General features: G+C 45.9%; 1 protein-coding gene across 5 annotated transcripts in view; it reads right to left on the bottom strand.

Moving 5' to 3' along the window:
* The window catches only part of ccser2a (coiled-coil serine-rich protein 2a), a 57,360-nt gene that overhangs the window by 21,517 nt on the left and 17,154 nt on the right, over positions 1-18,689 (bottom strand). Inside the window, exons 9-12 of one of the 5 annotated variants that reach the window (XR_015102054.1) lie at positions 17,051-17,212; positions 12,590-12,674; positions 10,827-10,866; positions 6,438-7,118 (exon numbers count right to left, since the gene is read on the bottom strand). Coding sequence is in view for 4 of the 5 variants with exons in the window: in XM_086122095.1 (XP_085978221.1) it covers positions 7,067-7,118; positions 10,827-10,866; positions 12,590-12,674; positions 17,051-17,212 (339 nt within the window). In the remaining variant the exon portion in view is untranslated. Of the gene's footprint in view, positions 1-1,956; positions 7,119-10,826; positions 10,867-12,589; positions 12,675-17,050; positions 17,213-18,689 lie in introns of those variants that run through there. The other 4 variants (XM_086122095.1, XM_086122097.1, XM_086122096.1 and 1 more) reach the window with 4 other exon arrangements.

The following is an 18,689-nucleotide window of genomic DNA, read 5'->3' as shown; positions in this document are numbered from 1 at the left end:
ATGCGCAACAAACGGCGGCTAATGGGGTTTCCATTTTTCAGGTAACCTCATTCCACAATCCCGAGTTGTGCTTTTCCTTGCACATTATTGTAACGGCCAATTAAGAGGAAAACGTGCTCAGTGATGTTCCATCGGCAACATTTCCATTCATTACTCTCTACAACCATGACAGGAAAGCTGCAGCTACATTATCCGGCTTTGTTGTTGTTGTTGTTTTTTTTTTTACATCTTCAATGAAATATGTACAGTATATGAACTAATGAATCGCGCCTTATCTCAATGCACATTCCGCTGCGAGCGGCGCAAACAAGCGGGGAATGAATGTCTGTCGCCGTGTTGTTGGCGAGGAAACAGCTGGAAAAGGACTGAACGTGTCCTTCAAACACGTTGACGTGTTTCGCTGTCGAATGTCAGCCGGAGTCACGTTCGCTGTGCGTTGAGTGTTAGCGTGCCACACAGCTGCGTCGGGATTACGCGTCCGCAAGCGCGTAGCGTGCATGTGTGCGAGCGTGTCGACGACCGCGCACTCAACGGCAAAGTCTCCGGTGTGTGAAGTGTTTCTGAGCTTCCAAATGGAAGAAAAAGCCCGCACGACAGGACCAGTTGTCGGAAGGCTCTGGCAACAGATCGGTTTCCGCAGTGCACTTAACCACTCGCGGGGATTTGATCAATGCGTGGGAGGGGAGACAAGTCCGAGGTGATGGAGGTACCTGCCAGGGCCTCACCGGCAGCCGCTCTGTTACTAATACACTCCCTCGCCCGAGGACATGAATCTCAGTCGCAGCTGGAGCCCGCAAAAAAACAAAACACTCCAAAGTGGAGATCAAGGCACAACTTTGTACCGTCGAGACCCTGTTTACCTGCAAAAATTGCCAACAGGCCACCGATGTGCAAAACTGGTCTCAAAAGGTTTTTGGCGAATGACTTTACAGTAAACCCCGCCTCCATCGTGGGTTGGTGGGCCAGCTATTTTGGCAGATGTTTTTTCGCCTATTCATAACATAATTTTCTGAACTTTTTTAGCGTAATTCCACTTTTGTCCAATAGTTGGCAGCACACAGCACAAGAAGCGAAAGCATAAGAAATTTAGACTCCATTTTGTTCCGACATAGTTATAGAGATGATTGAAAAACTCAATCCTCTCAATCCTATGTTTTATGCCTACAGAATTGTATTTTGTATATTTTTCTGCATGATTGTTGATAAGTAAGTTGTAAAGTCCTGGAAAAACTAAGTGCCATGAATGGGACAAAAACATGCATAGGTAGTATTCAAATAGTTGTTGTTTTTTTTAAATATATCACGGATTTCTCTTAATGGGCGGGTGAAAACCAAACAGGGATTTTTTTCGTGTTAACATGACAATTTAGAATTTGGGTTCGCAAATGATTCATGCTTTTAATCGTTCTGCCTGTCATTATGCATCGCCAGCATAGATAAATGAACAAAGATACATTATTTGTCGCAAATAAATCATTTTCAGACCAATTAAGTGAAACTGGGTAATTTCCTGTGGCACACCTGATGATAATCTCTCGCTAAGCAATCACATAAGCCTCATCCATCATTTGACTTTATCATGTAGGCAACCATATCGGGTCCTTGATTGGCTGTGGCCGAATTAAAAAAAAAAATAAAATAAAAAGAACAGTCAACTGTGCGAAACACTGCAGCTCTGCTTACCATTTGCCTTGGACATGTTTCTTTGGAGTGCAGCTTGAAAGTGGCTCTGGCTCTTCACCCGCCTAGCTTCCCTAATCATGGGCGGAGAAACTTTAGTAACATGTCAATGAGTCCTAATGCTACATCACAGTTTGTCAAAATTCAAAATAGACTGCGCGCAGGCAGATTGACTCGGTTGTTTCATTTCACACTTGACGGATGGGTGAACAGGCACTCCGTAGACCCGAATATTTGTAGACAAGCAAAGTCCATTTCCAAATGAACAAGAGAACGTATGTTTCCAAATCATAGTTTATTTCCACAGTGGTAGAACCAGCAGAGTTCGTATGTAACGTTTACAGTCAGTGTGTGTGGAAGCACCGAAGAGTCTAACACAGTCTCTTTCCGCAATATGACTCACACACACACCCACACACACACGTATGACTTCTCATTGGTGGGCAGCATATGACTAGGGCAGCGAGACCTTCTAATTAACATTTCAAATATTGTTTAAAGTGCATGGGGTTAGTCAATTTCTCGCGATATTGCACAGCCAGCGGCCGCATGCAAGTCAGTCACTAATGCTCTCGGCTAAGGTATGGCCTGTGTTTCCGTTCATTGGCTGATTATCGTGGCTTTTGATGAAAATGAGCAGATGTGCAAATTGAACACACCAATATGCAGAGAACATTTCAAGCTTTCCGTTTCACTTCAAAATGGGCACACAAGTAACTTTTTGGCACCTTTTGACACCTCTTCGATTTTGATGAGATGCAAAAAAAAAAAAAATGAACTATAACATCACCAAGGTAAAAGAAAAATAAATCAAATTTGAGAATCAAAAATGTTAACATGGTGAATCATCGTTTGGTCTATCACAAGCCCCCATAAAGACAAAGTAAAGAGCATTATTTGTATTTTCACTCATGGAGGCAGCACTATATCACTGGAGTCACCTGAATTACAAATCTGTCGGCATTGGGGTGCAACTGACATTTCTGGCTGTGAAATCAAATGACGCGTGCACAGTCCACACACCGCAGTGACTTCCGTGGCCAATTTGAGGTCAAAGGAAAGCTTGAAAAGTGCAAATATGCTTCAATTGCGGGGTTACATATCATATCATGACACGAACTTCCTCTGGTGCCTTTCCTCCTTGTGCAAAAGCCGCTAACACAACTAACACAAAACAGTCCAAAACAAGAGTTAACTTAAGTCCCCCCCCCCCCCCCCGCCTGTGTGAGAATTGATCGACGGTGCCGCAGTGTTTTTCGGGCTGTGGGGCTTTCGGCGGGAGCCGGACTGATTGGCCGTACTTTTCTACTGAGCGAGGGCATTGATTTGGAGATTAGGGCTGGAGAGTGGGCACGCGGTGGGGAGAAGGACGGCACAGGCCCGGCGTTTTTGCCGTGCGCCATGTTTGCCTTCCCGCTCTGCGGGCAGACGCATCTTTGACACACACAAACGCGCCGCATTGATTTCTGGGTTGGCATTCGCGAGCGTTGAGCGACAAGGCCAAGAGGGGTGAAGACGAGGTGCGCGGGGGCGGCGGCGGCACCCCCCACTCCCTCCCATCCCCGGAGCACGTCGTGTCCAAACAAACATATTCCACCTCACGCTCGTCTCCTCGCCCACTGGCCCCACCCGACCTTCGCTATCTAAAGCGCTTCCACTTTGATGTTTTAAGTTGGCTCTCTGGCTCTCCCGTTGCGTCAGCCTCCCGTTTGATTTGTTTTTGGCTTTCCGTGTTGGATTCGTTTGGTCGGTCTGGCGCACATCTGAAAGACTCCGCAGCTGTTCGATGGATACGCGGAACATAGGCCGTCCCGGTTTGTCTGTCCCTCGAACAACAATCACGGTAACACGATTGTGGGATTGCTACAATACAGAATTAAAAGGTCTTCTCTCCCTCTTGTGATGTTTTTAAAATTCTAGTATGGCAACGACTAGCAACCCTGCAGTATTTTTTTTTTTATAAGTTAGGTCAGGCTGTGTGGGCGGGAGGCTGTCAGAATATGACTGGACGAGCGAGCCAAAGGAAAGTGAGCTTGCGCTACTTTGGAGGAAAGCAAGCAGTTTTGCGCCGACAGCAACGGAAAGATAACGAAGACATCATCGATCGGCTGACGTCAACTCAACTTGAACAGCAAAAAAAATAATAATAAATACAAATCTATTGTCGGTCTCCCTCTAGTTGTCAATATGTGCCCTGCAATTAAGCGACAAACAGATTGTGTTCGGCTTTCAGAGGTTGCACTCGATGTGTCTGTGGCGGTCCGTGTTCGTGTACGCGCGTTCCCCTTCACGTCCGTTCTCATTGTATCACAGCGCATGGACGTGTTTGTGTGTGTGTCTATGTGGAGGGGATGCAGTCGAGCGGTCCGTGCCAGAGGCGTACAGAGGCGAGCGGTCACGCGGCCCCGACAGTGAAGAGAGCAGAGTCCCTGTCAGTGGCTCTTCTTAACACACCGCTGCTCGCCATGCGGGGACGTGCTAGGGAGCGTTTGACAGTACCAAAAAAAAAAAGAAAAAAGGGGAGATAAACAAAGTTCAATTAAAAAAAAAAAAAAGTGCCAAATTCGAGTCGACAGATGGAAGAGAGAGTGAGAGGCAAACACCTTCATGAAGCCCGTTAGCTGATATTTGCATGTTTGCAAATGATCTTTTGTAGGCTGGTTGTCACAACAACAACAACTCGGGATGGCCGAGTGAACCAGGTAAGAGTTCGATGAAACTGTATAGATCAAGAGTAATACAGGTGTCTGTCTCAACAAAAAGGGGTATTGAACATCTCTAGTAGCAACCCATAATATTCGGCACGCGTGGGGAAGAGGCGGGGCACTACCGGAAAGCCGTTTGAGTGTTTATTCGTTATCCTGGTTAGACAATTCAGCACGCTGGTACAACAACTGGGTCTTACGAGTTCAGGTTTTTTTTCCTACTGGAGCAGGGGTGTCAAACGAGGTGCCCACGGGATTGTTCTAAAGATAGCTCGTCAAGAATGGGACATTGTGATTGTCTAGAAATGCTTTCGAAGTGATCGATCAAACATGTAAACACCAGCAAAGGTTTACAGAAATCAAGCGTTGAACATTAATATCCATCCATTTTCTAATCCGCTTCTCCTCACGAGGGTCGCGGGCATGCTGGCGCCTATCCCAGCTGTCTTTGGGGTACACCCTGAACTGGTCGCCAGCCAATCGCAAGGCACACATAGACCATTCGTGCTGACACTCACACCAAGGGACAATTTTGAGGTGTTCCATTAACCTGCCATGCCTGTTTTTTGAAAGTGGGAGTAAACAGGATTACCCGAAGAAAAGCCACGCAGGCACAGCTAGAACATGCAAATTCTACACAGGCCGGAGCCGGAATCGAACCCCGCACCTCTTCACTGTGAGGCGAATGTGCTAACCGGTTGACCGCCGCGGCCCATGAACATTATATATATTTTTTCCTAATTATTGTTTGAAATCATATGATCAGTGTAATTGAATATGAAAATGACTAATAATGGGTCTAACACTGACATTATTAAAAGTAATTTGAGCCAATGTGTTGGTCGCCCTTCAACGTTAGTTAGTACCCAAGAAGTAGCTCTCAGTTTCAAAAAGGCTGATGAGTCCCTGCACTGCAGCCTTCAACCACTGGACAGAATGTCTAGTACACAGACCTTAGAACAGATCACAGGGGATATCATATTTAAAAATTACATTTTTTTAAAAAAAGCTGAAAGATGCTTTCCACTGCCCTGCGCTTGACTGGCAACCAGCTGGATCGACTCCAGCTCACTCGCCTCCCAGATGAGGACAATGGACATCCAAAATGGATGGATGGATGTCTTTGTAAAGCAGAACAGGCCTTGTATTGGATCTCATTAGTGGCTTTATAGTGCTGCTGTCTTGCACTTGGCGCGCACACACACACACACACACACACACACACACACACACACACACACGCACACACACACACGCACGAGTTCTTTTTGCAAGACAGCTTTGTCTTTCACACCTAATCCACCTTTTCTGCCATGACTCACTTTCTGCGGCACAACTTGTTTTTAAGGCGCCACACTCCACCTCCCGGGGCCCTTCAGCGACACTGTAAAGGTCGCGTCTGCGCCACCTTTGAAACGGTGCGCGCCGCCGTGGACCGCAGGGCGCGGCCGTGTGAGGGTGAGCAAATATTGTGTCGTCGTGAAGTGAGCAAGTGGGACAAAGACGGCAGAAGGGTCGAAAAGTGACTTTTGCGAATGGGACACCGGCACCTGCTGAACCAGGGAACTTTTGTGCTCCTGTCACTCATGCGTTTCTCTTTCCATCATGTTCAAAGCTGACACAAGTTGGCGCCAAACCCTAGGCTAATAGGAAAGTAGAAATCGTGTCACGGCTAATGTTGTAAAATGAGTTGAAAGCGATATTTAAAGTGTTTCAGGATCAAACTTTGGGCTACACTTATGGCTTGAACTATGAGGCAATGACAAAAATTTTAGGGGGGCGGGGGGGAGACTCAAGTACTTGTGTTATTCACTGTATTGCGTCCCAAATCTCTGCAAATACTGTCATTATTTCAATGATATAATCAAATAAATACATGCATGTATATGTCATTCGTATTTTCCGAATGTTTTAATACTTACGACCTATTTTTTTAATGAGATTTTTTTTTTTAAACGGAATAAATACGTTGATGATACATCAAAGAACAGAGTCCTACTTTGCCCACACCTGTGCTCGACGTTTGTAAAAGTGGCATGTATACAGACTTACAGGCTGTGGAGTTGAGTTGTCTTGCTACATATTCTACATATTCAGCGGGGAGCCTCTTCTCCTCTTTTGGTTCGGCGTGCGGCGTGACGCTCTCCTCAGGGATCCTTTGGCTTGGGGAGACACAAGCGCCCCGAAGGGCCGATCATCTTGGCCGTCTCCTGGAGCGATCCCCGGTTGGCGTTCTGCGGGTTAGCGTCACCGTGAGGACCGGCCGGGGGGTTCCGAGATCCCGTAAGGCAGAAGTGGCGAGGTGCGACAAGGGCCGGGGAGTTGCTGCCGGGGGCCGAAGTGAACGCAAGGGAGGCCTCTGGACGGAGGGGGCAGCTGCCTGCTCCCGCTGGCCAACGGCTTTAAGGACAACGACTGTCTGAGCGGCCGGACGGCGGGATGTGACGTGCCCTCGCCGTGAACGGACGCGGCAGCAACCGGGTCACGCGATGTGGCCGCGGGGGCCCTCCGCTCACGCCGGAACCCTGAGCTTGGACACTGAATGCCGCGGCGGTGACTCAGCTGCGGCGGGTCCGCCGGCGCAGACGCGTCTGACGCGGGGCCGTCAAGAGGAGCGGCGGCGTCAAAATAGGCCCCCGCGTCCTTCGTCGGGTCACTGCGGTCCTCGGTGGGGAGAGTTTTTACCGGCTTTCCCGGGCGGAAGCGCTCGCTGAGGTTGAAAGGTATTTGAAGCTGCAGGAAAGAGCAAAGAAAAATCCAAAAGGATTAAAAAATGATCATAAAATAGTTATGAAACAGCCTAATGAGGCAGACTTGGAGATGTCTTATGACGCTGCTCCAGAAATGATTTTTTTTTTGTTTTGTTTGATGTCACGCAGCTATTTGAATATTTTTACAGCTGCAAAAGGAAATATGGAATCAAAAAGTCCCCTTTTCTTTGACTTGTTTATTTGCTCCAAACATCGCAGTGGGTTTGCGCTGCCAGTCACCAAACTATTCCTGGAACGGGAGAGACAAAGTCACAGAGGAAGCCCTGATTCAGCACTCGGAGGAGAATAACCTTGCCGGGTGAGCGGATGGATTCACGTCTTTTGAGGCGCTTTGTGGCGAGCCGCTTCAGACCAATTCAGAGGAGCGCCAAGGCGCCTGTGTCACGAAGTGCCAAGACACTTTTTCAGGGTAGAACATGTCAGGAGAGCCACAAAGCACCGTGGGAGTACCACTGACTTTTTTGACACTATTTGAATGGGCTGAATGGGCTCCAGCATGAAATCTGCTATATGGCTGAACACAACTTTGCAAAGAAACGTGTCCAATGATTCTCAAGTATCTCAGAACTGATTCACTGGACAAAGTCAAATGCACAACATTTTTAGATACACGAGATGTCGGTTAGTAAGCAGTGACGTAAGGAGTGCTGTGCAAAACGACTGCGTCAATCAACCTCCGCTCGTGACCGACCGAAAGGAAATGTTTGGTCATCTGTTTTTTTGATGCTCAGTGATTGTTAAGACAGACAGAATGAAAAATTTGCAGGCTCTCGCACCAACTTTTTCTACAGCGAATCCTTCAAATGTCCATTGAACTTTGACACGGTGCTCGGACTTGGGCAAAAGCAGCTTGGCAATTTAGCAATTCGCCCAAAATGGCCGCTTCAAACCAAAATGGCAGACTTCCAGTTACAATAGTTATGTCCATTGGTGAAACTGGTGGCAGGGGGCAAGTCCCTCCCCCTTCTGCCCCCTCAACTTTTCATTAAAATCGTGCTGACATATCGGTGCTGTACACCCAAATATGGTCATGATTAGGGAAACGCCAAAGCTCGTGGTAGGCTGTAACGCACGCAGTATAATGTTGTTGTATATAATTATAAAAAAAAAGATGGAGAACAGATATATGATGCTCACTGAGGAGACTTCTTGATTTGATCATGATTTCGCAACTCCGGTTGAACAAGCCCTTGTTCACTTCAACAACGTCACGGCCCAGCGCGAGCGCAATTCAAGTGGCCTCTAATAATTAACCTGTGAAGCGCCACGCTGGAACTTGCAACCCTGTCGGCCCACCGCATTCCCACCAGACACTTGGCGCTATGAGGTAACTCTGACCTTCCCACAAGTGCTCCGGCAGGCCGGAAGGAAGCCGAGGACGCTTATTAGATCAATCCAGTCAACAAGAGGCGATGGCGCAGGCGCTCGGGCCAGAAGAAAAAGCCAACATTGCATCATCCGCGCAAAAATACAGCTTCCCGATGACCCGTGACCCCACCGCGAGGATGAAAGCCTACTAGTTGTGTTCGGGGGAGGGGATTCGCTTGAACGCTTTATTTACACGATGAGTCCGACTGGGCCTGAAGCTTTCTCGAGCTATTAACAACGCGAAGTGTGTTTGAGCACAGTCATTTCTTTTAGGACGTGTGAAGATGTGAGATGGTGTGCTGGTCATCCTACTGCCTTCTGTTTCTATGCGCCACGGCTCACACGCCGGCTCTGGATGTCCGAGACCACAGCACCATCTCCTGGTAGACCGGCACGCATCCGGTTGAAAAAAAAAAAAACCTCTGCTTTCTGCTCATATGCATTTCATTGCATTTCTGCAGCGAGCAACAAAACTTGCTTGGATTGGTCAAAGCAGCCGAGTCTATGTTCATAACTGCTGGTACAAAAAGAGAAGAATGTCCAGTTTTGATTGAAAGCCTCCCGGGAGATATTCATCGAGCAGTATGTTGTCATGTTGTGATGGCAACTCTCATCCTTTGCATCACAAAGGAAGAGAGTTTCTCCGATTTTGTCCGTCTCACAGTATCTTGCGTGGATGTCTGCTAAAATTGAAAAAATATTTTTGTTCATAAAATAAAATTTAAAGGAGACTTATGAAACTAACTTTAAGTATAATTATAGCAAAAAATATCCTTGTTTATGTCCTTTTAATTAATATCATATATTTTGATGTTGAATGAATCAATAAAGTAAGTATGTCAGTAACAGCTGTTTGGGAATTTTTGTAGTTTACGCTATGACACAATATTCTTTTCTTGTTTTTTTTTAATTCTTCTGTTTAAAAAAAAAACTAAAACTAATATTAAAACAACATTTTTTGGAGGGGGGGGGGGGGACTTTTTAAAAAAATCAGAGTCCAATATAACGAAATCGAAACAAACCGAATTTAAAAACAAAAACTAAGTATAATGAAAAACCCCAAACTATGATAACTCTGTTTAGGACTAAATTAAAAAATACTTTCTAAATGTTCGTTTGAATATGCAGTCAGGCCGTTCAACTGAATCACCCTCAATTGCCAGTTGTTCCCACGGAAAGCTTGTATATTGGAATTTCTCCAGAATTCCCCAGCTGAGCCTCCTGTGGAAATGTGGCACCGACGTGACAAAAGCGTTGGACCCCTTTGCGACCCGAGTAACTGCCCTGCTCGCAAAGCCACAAGTTGAGTGGCCATCTTGCCGAAGACGTGACATCATTTGAGGCACCTGGCGCCCATCGTGGCCGCTCTCATCTGACTTTTTGAATCTCTTCTGACAGAATTACGGCCGATCGGATTTTATTTCAATATTCCCCGTTTCGTCACCGCCAGAGGAGGAGCGTCATGGCGGCACATCACCATCATACGAAGTAGCTAATATGGCGCCGCTCTTAATTACGAGTCAGGTGAGGCCGCCACGTCGCTTTGCGTGGTTGTGAAAATGGTGATTTGGATGCCGGATCATGCACGGTATCATCAAAGTGGAGAACACACAGAAATGGAGAACAAACCCCACTGGGGGGGCATTAAGGCATGCATATAGTGTTTAACTTAATTCAATGACATGGAAGAAATCAATTTAAAGCACCGTAACAGGGGGTCCTCTGCTTCAAGTCTTTTTTTTTTTAATGCCATTAAGTATTGACTGTAATTATGACTTTACTTTTGTGTTAGCGTAGGTTAATAACAGACAACATTTTGTCCATATTTTGATTCGGTTGTAAACTGAGGACCCCCTATGTGGACAAAAGTTTTGGGACACACATTTTGGTTCACCAAAGCAATGGAGAAAAAAAAGCGCTTCTCTGTTCCAAGTTGAAAGCATTCTCGGGAAAACCTTAGTGTGGAAACACTCATCAAACGACTTTTGGATAAATACACAAATGTTCCACACACACGGCGACATTTTGTAGAAAGCGCATTACACGCTTCAACGAGCTGCAACTCCGACTTCCATTTGCACTTCCTAGAGGCGCGATGGTGTCCCAAAACTTTTTCCTGGTTATAAATTGAAAGTACAGAGCAGTCCTTACACACCACGAGAAGAAATAAAAAAATGCTCCTGAACTGAAACACTCCCATTGGAAGCCAACCAAAGGCATGCAGATGAAGGAGGGCATGCTTCACGATAATGGCCGACGGTTAAGACGTTGGAGAGAGAACGAGAGAGAGGTTCTACTGTACCATGCCCGGTCAGTGAAGTACTGCACTAGGTGCTCCACTCCTTTGCCACAGTCATTATGTGTGGGCAGGCCGAGTTAAGAGGGGAAGATGAGGAGAGGAGGCGTTAGAAGATGAAGGAGCCCCGAGAGAAGAGAGAGGAAGGGAGCAGAGACTTGCTGCGGTTGGAACAAATTCAAGATCTACTTCACGTGTATGGAGAAGATCAACAAAGAGGCACGCTCAAGCAAATGTACTGTCTGAAGCGTCTTATTCTATTCCAGATGATAAAGTGGATTAAAAAAAACGTTTGGTCTTCGCTTTTAGCGGGGGTCAAAAGTGTGCTGTGTTCGCGAATTTGCCTTTTTACGTGAACACAACGGATCAATCAACAAGTGGAGCTTTCGCACAAAGATAGCATTTAGCCCTGTAGCTAAATGCCATGCAGAGTATCTCCCTTTTTAGGGGTTCTGAACTGCTGCAAGTTTCCGAAAATGCAGACGTCTATTGGGGGGCTTTATTTATTTATTATTCATTCGATTTATACACATTATTAACCCTTTCGGGGACAGCGGTTGCGACAGTGGACAGCTTGTCGTGTGATTCACAAAGAGGTGAATCATGATCAGTACAGTGAAGTAGCGGGGAGCGGGAGAAAAACGTGACTGCACCCAACAATGCGGCGCGCGATCACACCTCGGCATCTGGTGGAAGCTTCTGCAAAACGTCTCTGATACAGCGTAGGGAACTCGTTGGCGGCATGCGGTAATCTGAGAGACTGCTCATCTTGTTAGCAACAGAGTTCAAATGGGCTCAGTCGTTACAATATAGCCACAATCTTCATTTCGATACGGTTGGGCACACCGGTGCTTTCGTTACTTTGAAGAAACTGGAAAATAGTTGCTGAGATTGGTGCCGTGTTGTTCTGGACGGCCTCGACCACGTGTATTGAGATCTCACATTTGGGCAGCCACTTACAAGTCAGATATTGAAATAATTTGGAGTCACGGGGCACAAAATGGCTGTGATGCTAACATCGGTGAAGGCCATATTCATGTGAAAGCAGACACTTCGAGCGCTTGTATTTTTGGATTTCAAATCCAGGGAAACCGTGACTTGAAGTTCAGGAGGTTTCACTGCTTCCCACCTCTTGTCTCCCACTTGCGAGCACATTTCGCTCCCACCGGTGTTGGGAGAATGAATGCAGCAAGCGTGCATTTGTGAGAAAAAAAAAAATCTCAAGAGCACTCGACGATGCTGAAATAAGCTAAGGTGTTTAAACAATGTGCCGCATTTATTTCAGATTCCCTCTTGATTGAAAAGAGCACGGCGTGGGTTCGATGCTTTGCTTCCACTTCTTTTTTTTCTTTACCTGCTCACACGTTCATTTCCTGCCACCTATTTTTTTGTTGTTGATCTCCTTCAGCACTGCGTCATCATCGCAGCTTACAATACACGGCTTGTTTTGTTCGGGTTCACTGACGGCTGAGTGCGCCGTTGCTCAGTAGGTGTTCAGCAACTGATGATAATTCCTGCTATACAAGGGACATTATGCTCCATAACAAAATAACTGAGAACCGCAGGACCACAGGGGGGAGTGTGTTCGGGGAAAAGAGGATGCGGTGTAACACAAAACAATATCCGTGTGCGGTTCAACCCCAAAGTAAAAAGCCTTGAAATTGCACGAGATGACGTTGGGCTTTTAAATTGGTGTAAGTAGTCCTCATGAAAAAACAAACAAAAATAATAAAATGACAAAACCGCAGGAAAGCGTGTTAGTGACTCACTCTGTCTGCGCTGGGGCATGCCGGCACAGGTCAAGGCCTGGGGCGGCGCCTGCCATGGGGGCGGCGAGGGGGTGGGCAGCACACCCTACGCAGAGAGAAAATACACAGGACAAAAAGGCATGACGAACCGCAACACACACGCACACACACACACCCACAGAAGCTCCCGTGTGAAGTCTATGGCAGGAAGATGAACAAAGCCCACCGACACATACGGGCAAATATAAAAGTGTCACGCCGAGTCTCGAAAAACATCTCTGACAAAGTGAAATATTCGCATTTCCGTCCACAGGTGTGTGACACCTGCCAACCTGACAGCTGACGTGACAGCTTTTACCACCTCAGGCAGCAAGTGGAGACATACTTTAGCCTTTGTGTATGTCCGTCTACTGTGTGTGAGTGTGTGTGTGTGTGTGCAGGTTTAAGTTAATGAGCGTAACAAGCTTACACACCCGCGCGCGCACACGCATTGTCTTGCGGCAGCACCATCAACAAGCGGGCAGCAAGAAAGCTCTGCGCAGGAATCTCACGTAAGACTTTTCTTTTGGCAGAGACGAAAGACAAAAGCATCCTCATTCTCAGAAAAAAAAAAAAGGTCAAGTATGTTCAACTCACAAGAAAAAAAAAACTTTTTTTTAAATTTAACAAGATTGTAAGGAAGAAGCCTTTCGCCCTGGAAAAGACGTGACTGGATATTTGAGAGGCTCTGGACAACGATTGCTCCTGTCACAGCTAAATATAGAATTATAAATATAATGTAGGTCAGGATTTCTTGAAAACAATCTAGACTGTACTGGTATGGCTTGCCTAACGGATGGATGGCTGGCAGGATGGGGTTTCGTATCCGGAATCATAAAGTCTTGTGATGAACGCGCTTGTGCATTTCGGCGACAGAGACTCTCTACACTTGGCTTTTTAGCCACATGTACAGACGTCAAGTGGCTGGCGATAAGCTGAGGTGTGAACTGGCTCTTGATAAATCAAACAGACTTGACTTGAGCAAGGGAATGCACATTTTCACAAGGGGAAAATGGGATAGGTTTTGTGATTGTGGCTTCAGTGGCCCCATGTGAAAGGTGGCGAGTTTACAACGAAAAACAAGACTGGTTTAGTATCCGTTCGCAAAACAGGTCAGTCACACCGCAAGATGCGGCCCACTCACTCGATGTCATCTCACTGCCGAGCCCACACGGTCCCACCAGCAGATGGTGGAAGCTGATGAAGCGGCAGGAAGTCAAAAGCAAAGACGGGGAGAGTTCGACTGTGATCTTACATCACATCAGGAATTTGGGGGGACGGCAACCCCTTCCTCTGTGAATGTGTGTGTGTGTGTGTGTGTCACCGTGTGAGTGCTGGCGAATGAGTCATGGCAAAGATTTCAGAGGGGTTCTTTCAACATCCTCCTCCTCAGCTTCCCACTAATCACTAACTCGTTTCAACTCCGTTCGCCCAACCCCGACTCTCATTTTCTGGGCGCGGGTGTCATCGCGACATCAAGCTCATTGAGAGATCAGAAGAAGTGAAGAAGTAGGATGAAAAGAACGCAAGAGATGTGTGAGGGGAGGACGTTTTCAGATGAATCCGAGGCCGCCTGCGGTGTTGCCTTTGTTCAATTGTGAGTTTGGTATAATCGCTAAAAGAAAGTGACGGCGACACACACACAATACAGTTTGTCAAACACTGTCGATCAGGGGCTTTTATTTAGCTAAGGGCAAAGAGTAGTGGACATTTTTTGGAGTTTGTCTTTTTAGCAGTGAATTCATATAAAATATAACAGTGCGGTATTCATTTACATATTATTCTAATCATTTGCATTTACTCATTGTAGTCTCTGTTACATTAGTGTATGATAATTATAATTACAAAAGGGCCAGAATGAATACTTAGCATTGCTCTGATGTCAAATGTCAAAACAAGGGCAATTTTACTTTATTTTATTTTACAAATTTTCTTAACTTATAAACCATTCCTTTTCAGACACAAATACCATATTTAATGAAGGTGAGGGGTCTACTAGAGCAGAGGCCACTATGGAGATATGGTCCGCGTAAGCATCACAAGTTGCTAAATCAGACATAGTGATGGCTGTTCTGTATAAATTATAGCTTCACTGGCCACAACATTAGGTACATTTAGCTATACATTGCGATTAAATACAGTGGAAAAGATTTTTTAAAAAACGGAAGCCACAATGTCACAAGCACGTCTCCGTCGATGCAGTGTGGTTGCACAAGCGAAATAATGAGCGTATGGCGAATGAACGAACACCTCTCCGACGGTGACAGTAAAAATCCTGCATTAAGATCTTTGCAAAGGCGGAATCTTTGTATCCAGCTCTTGCATCGGAACTCATTACATTACAAAAGTGCACCTCATTGGAAGTGTCTCGTTGGCGTACACACTATATTTAGACGCACGCATAATGCGCTGCATCCCAAATTACTGAAATCACATCAGACTCCCGTTTTGTTTGCTGAGCGTCTGAGTAAGCAGAGAACACCCCCCCCCCCCCCCCCCCCGCTCGTGATTGCCTCTGGGAGCCATTCAAGAATATTGGGTTGCTTTTATTTTTTCCCCCTCCCTCTACAATTGACATTTAAGTGGCAGTTAGCGCGTCCGTATGAGCCCATGCCGCTGTGACAACCCTTACCGTCGTTTGTCCTGCAAACGTCACGCGTCTTTGTACACGACCGAAATTTGGACGGAAAATTAGAACGTAGGCAGATAGGAATGGTTTTTATGCGGATTTGTTGGTAAAATCTGGAGGAAATAAAGAAATTGCTCATAAATAACTTGAATGTATTTTATTTTTCTTTTCGTTAGTCATCATTAGGGTTGGAGGTGTCCTGGAGTTTATCCCAGCTAACTTCAGCAAAGAGGCAGGGCACACCCTGGACTGACAGCCAGTCAATCACAGTGCACATTTAGACAAACAACATTTCACACTCACATTCACACCTTAGCGACAATTGAGGCTAGTTTTTCACTGCATGGTTCAAATGACTTTTTTTTCTCTCTCAAATGGCTTAATTTGGGGGTAAAAATAGGGAAAAAATGGGAAAACTCACACAAGCACAGGGAAAGCATGCAACCTCCCGGCATTTTAATATAGCGCCAAACATCAACATCGTGGTGGTAAAAAAAATCATTACAAGATGCTGACCTTTGCCATGACAATGTTCCTTAGCTAATCCAATTCCGCTTAGCACTCAAGAACACCACCGGAAGGCACCGGGCCACTCCAGCAACTTGATATGGCGGCACTTTAAATGTCAGCAGAGAAAAATCAACACAAAGTGCACTTGGCCCTATGTTTGAAGTGTGAGGCTGAAAAAAAAAGTTGGCATCTTTTGAGTCCAAAAAAAAAAAGAATTTCAGATATCCAGTACCCCAAAGTCAAGAATTATTCAGCGTGAGTCAATTCAGGACACCGAAAAAGATGCATTGCAAAGCTCTTGGCTGTCACCACAGCGTCATTGACACATACTTGAAAGCGTTGCCATGTGTGCAATCCATTTCAAATCCTACCCATCTTCCAAAACGACAACAACAAAAAATCCACACAATGTGGAAAATCTGAAACATTCTTTTGGACATGTGGACTTCCACCATGACTTGAAGTCCAAACTTTTTTGTTAACACCACTGAAAATCATCAAGATCCCCATTGAGAAAAAAGTGGGCCGGCTTTGCTGGTTGCCCCGGCAACAGTAAAACCACATGCTGTCGTGCATGGCGGGGGACCTTTGGTGTACTCAGGGAGCTCAACCACTCCAGTTTATTCGAGCCCGAGCAGCAGGCACTGCAAAGACCCTCTTGGAATCTTTTTTTTTTTCCCCATCGTTATCCTTCCGTTGGGTAAAATGCCTTTTCTGGGTGACTCATCATGCTCTCAGATTTTTCACAGGCCTTTTTCTTGGTGGAAAAAAAGTAGCTCATCTTGAAATTTATTTAGCATACATACAATCTGTTAGCATATTAGCATTTGCTCCTTGACAAGATCCCTTTAGACAAAGTGATCTTGTCTTTAGACTGCAAGTTCTAGTCTTGCTCCCTTGATATATGTCAGCTTTTCATCAATTATCACGAGTACATCACTACAGCACAGGATGTAAAGATCCTCATCGATCAATCCAGGTGGTTTCTCTGCTTATCTTCCTGTCTGCCTCTTTCGCTCATTCATCTCCTCCATATTTATTCCACACAAACAGCGGCCTCGCAGCTCGCCCCGGCTATTAAAGTGTGAGGCCGAGTGACGAGTCGGCTGACAAGCTCATAAAGCGTCTTCCGCTGGGAGGTCAGAGTTTTGGGCGTGCGCCAAAAACCAAGTTGATGACTAACTCAGCGTGACGAGATGAGAATAACCACCAGCATCTGATGATGTGCCTGTTTGCGTTGTACCGGTAAGTGGTGCACATTTACGAGAAAAAAAGAAATCAAGAATAATATTAAAGGTGTGCACCTGAGTGTGGTTATGTGGACTCACAGCGTGACTGGGGGGTCTCCAGTGGGTCTGGGTGGCCTTGTCACAGGGGCGTGGCGGTAGCTTGTCCGCCGGCTGTCGAAGTAGCGAGGGCGCCCTCTGCTGCTGACACCGGCACCGCACCTGACGTTCTCGGGCCAGCTGAAAAAAAGGCCAGGGTGAACGATGGGAACTTTTGCCAGGTTCTGACATGAATGTGTAGAAATACAATATATTGAATAACAAGCTCAGCCATAATTGCCTTGCGCGACTCAGGAGGTAAACAATCATCTTTAAGAGGACGAACGAAAATCTAGTGGAAGCAGCCGAGCGTCTTTTTGTGTTTTAACAACCCGGGTGTGCAATGAAGCTGACCTAAACTCGTCTATTCAATAATGTAGAGCTTGAAATGGCTTTATCCGATATCCTTTTTGGCTGTGCTGTGCGCTACTTTTCTAAAGCACTCACTTGCCAAGCTGAGGTCAAATGCATGCATTGTGACGTGAAAACACAGCGGCCGAATACGCACACGACAAGACGTCTTCACAGCTACGACGTCAAAACATGAACCTGCTGCTTGGAGCCGAACAGACGAGCAGGAAAAATGACAAACTTGAGGAAGATGAGAGCCCTGTCATCAGTTTCATGGAGTGCCAATAGTTTGCTCACATACAGTATTTGTCCTCAACCCATGCCCGTTTATTATTAGTTGTTGTTCTTATTTGTTAAAGCCCAACTGCAGCTTATTAATCGACTTCCGACTAACAAATCATTTTTTGTAGCGGGGGCTCAAAAGAGTTTAGTGTTAAATCTCACAGCTTGCGGGGCAAAGCTGCCAACTCGACAGCTCTGCTTTGGAAAAGAAAAAAAAAAGAGAGCAACTTTGTGATACAAATTTGAGCTTTTCCATCATTTCCAATCAGAGTCAACAAAAGTCAGATGGTGAGTCGTCTCTGAAAGGTTATCCTGTCCTGCGGGGTGGGCTGTGCTGTTGTGATTTGTCCTCGACGATCTGCTCCAGTTGACAATTGTAAATGTTAAAACCCCGTTCAATATTTATAATCGCAAATCGTGACGTGTGTGTGTGTGTGTGTGTGTGTGTGTGTGTGTGTGTGTGTGTGTGTGTGTGTGTGTGTGTGTGTGTGTGTGTGTGTGTGTGTGTGTGTGGTCAACACCAAATGCCAATTAAGAAGCTTGCTGAAGCTCCTGCCATTGCCGGACGCAAATAGAACAACAAACATCACCACAATAAAAAAGGACGAATAAAAGAGGTTGTAACCACGATGTACACGTGGTTATCGGATAAGGTAACAGTTGAAGTAACTTGTGCTCGTTCCGCCACGACTACCCTTTCTTCTGTGTATTTTCCAACTGTCTGGATGGAGCCTCTCACAGGTTAGTCCCGGTACTGCGGGAGATTTTTGTTCGAGGCAAGGACACTTGCGATTTCGTCATCCCCACACACTAGGAGAGCAGTTGGAATCCAAATTTGTTTCATTTTTGTCCTTTGATTCTTTATGCCAACTGCACTGTCAAGGACTCATGACAAGCTACTCGGTCAAAATGGGATGGCAGTCAATTTTAAATAGCTCAGTCCAAAATATAGATTTCAAGGCTCTCACCTGATGCAGACGCCAAA

Source organism: Hippocampus guttulatus, chromosome 10 (assembly GCF_054856545.1).
Source record: "Hippocampus guttulatus isolate MCC_2025c chromosome 10, RoL_Hgut_1.0, whole genome shotgun sequence".
Taxonomy (NCBI): domain Eukaryota; kingdom Metazoa; phylum Chordata; class Actinopteri; order Syngnathiformes; family Syngnathidae; genus Hippocampus; species Hippocampus guttulatus.
This window is presented reverse-complemented; position numbering and strand designations above follow the sequence as displayed.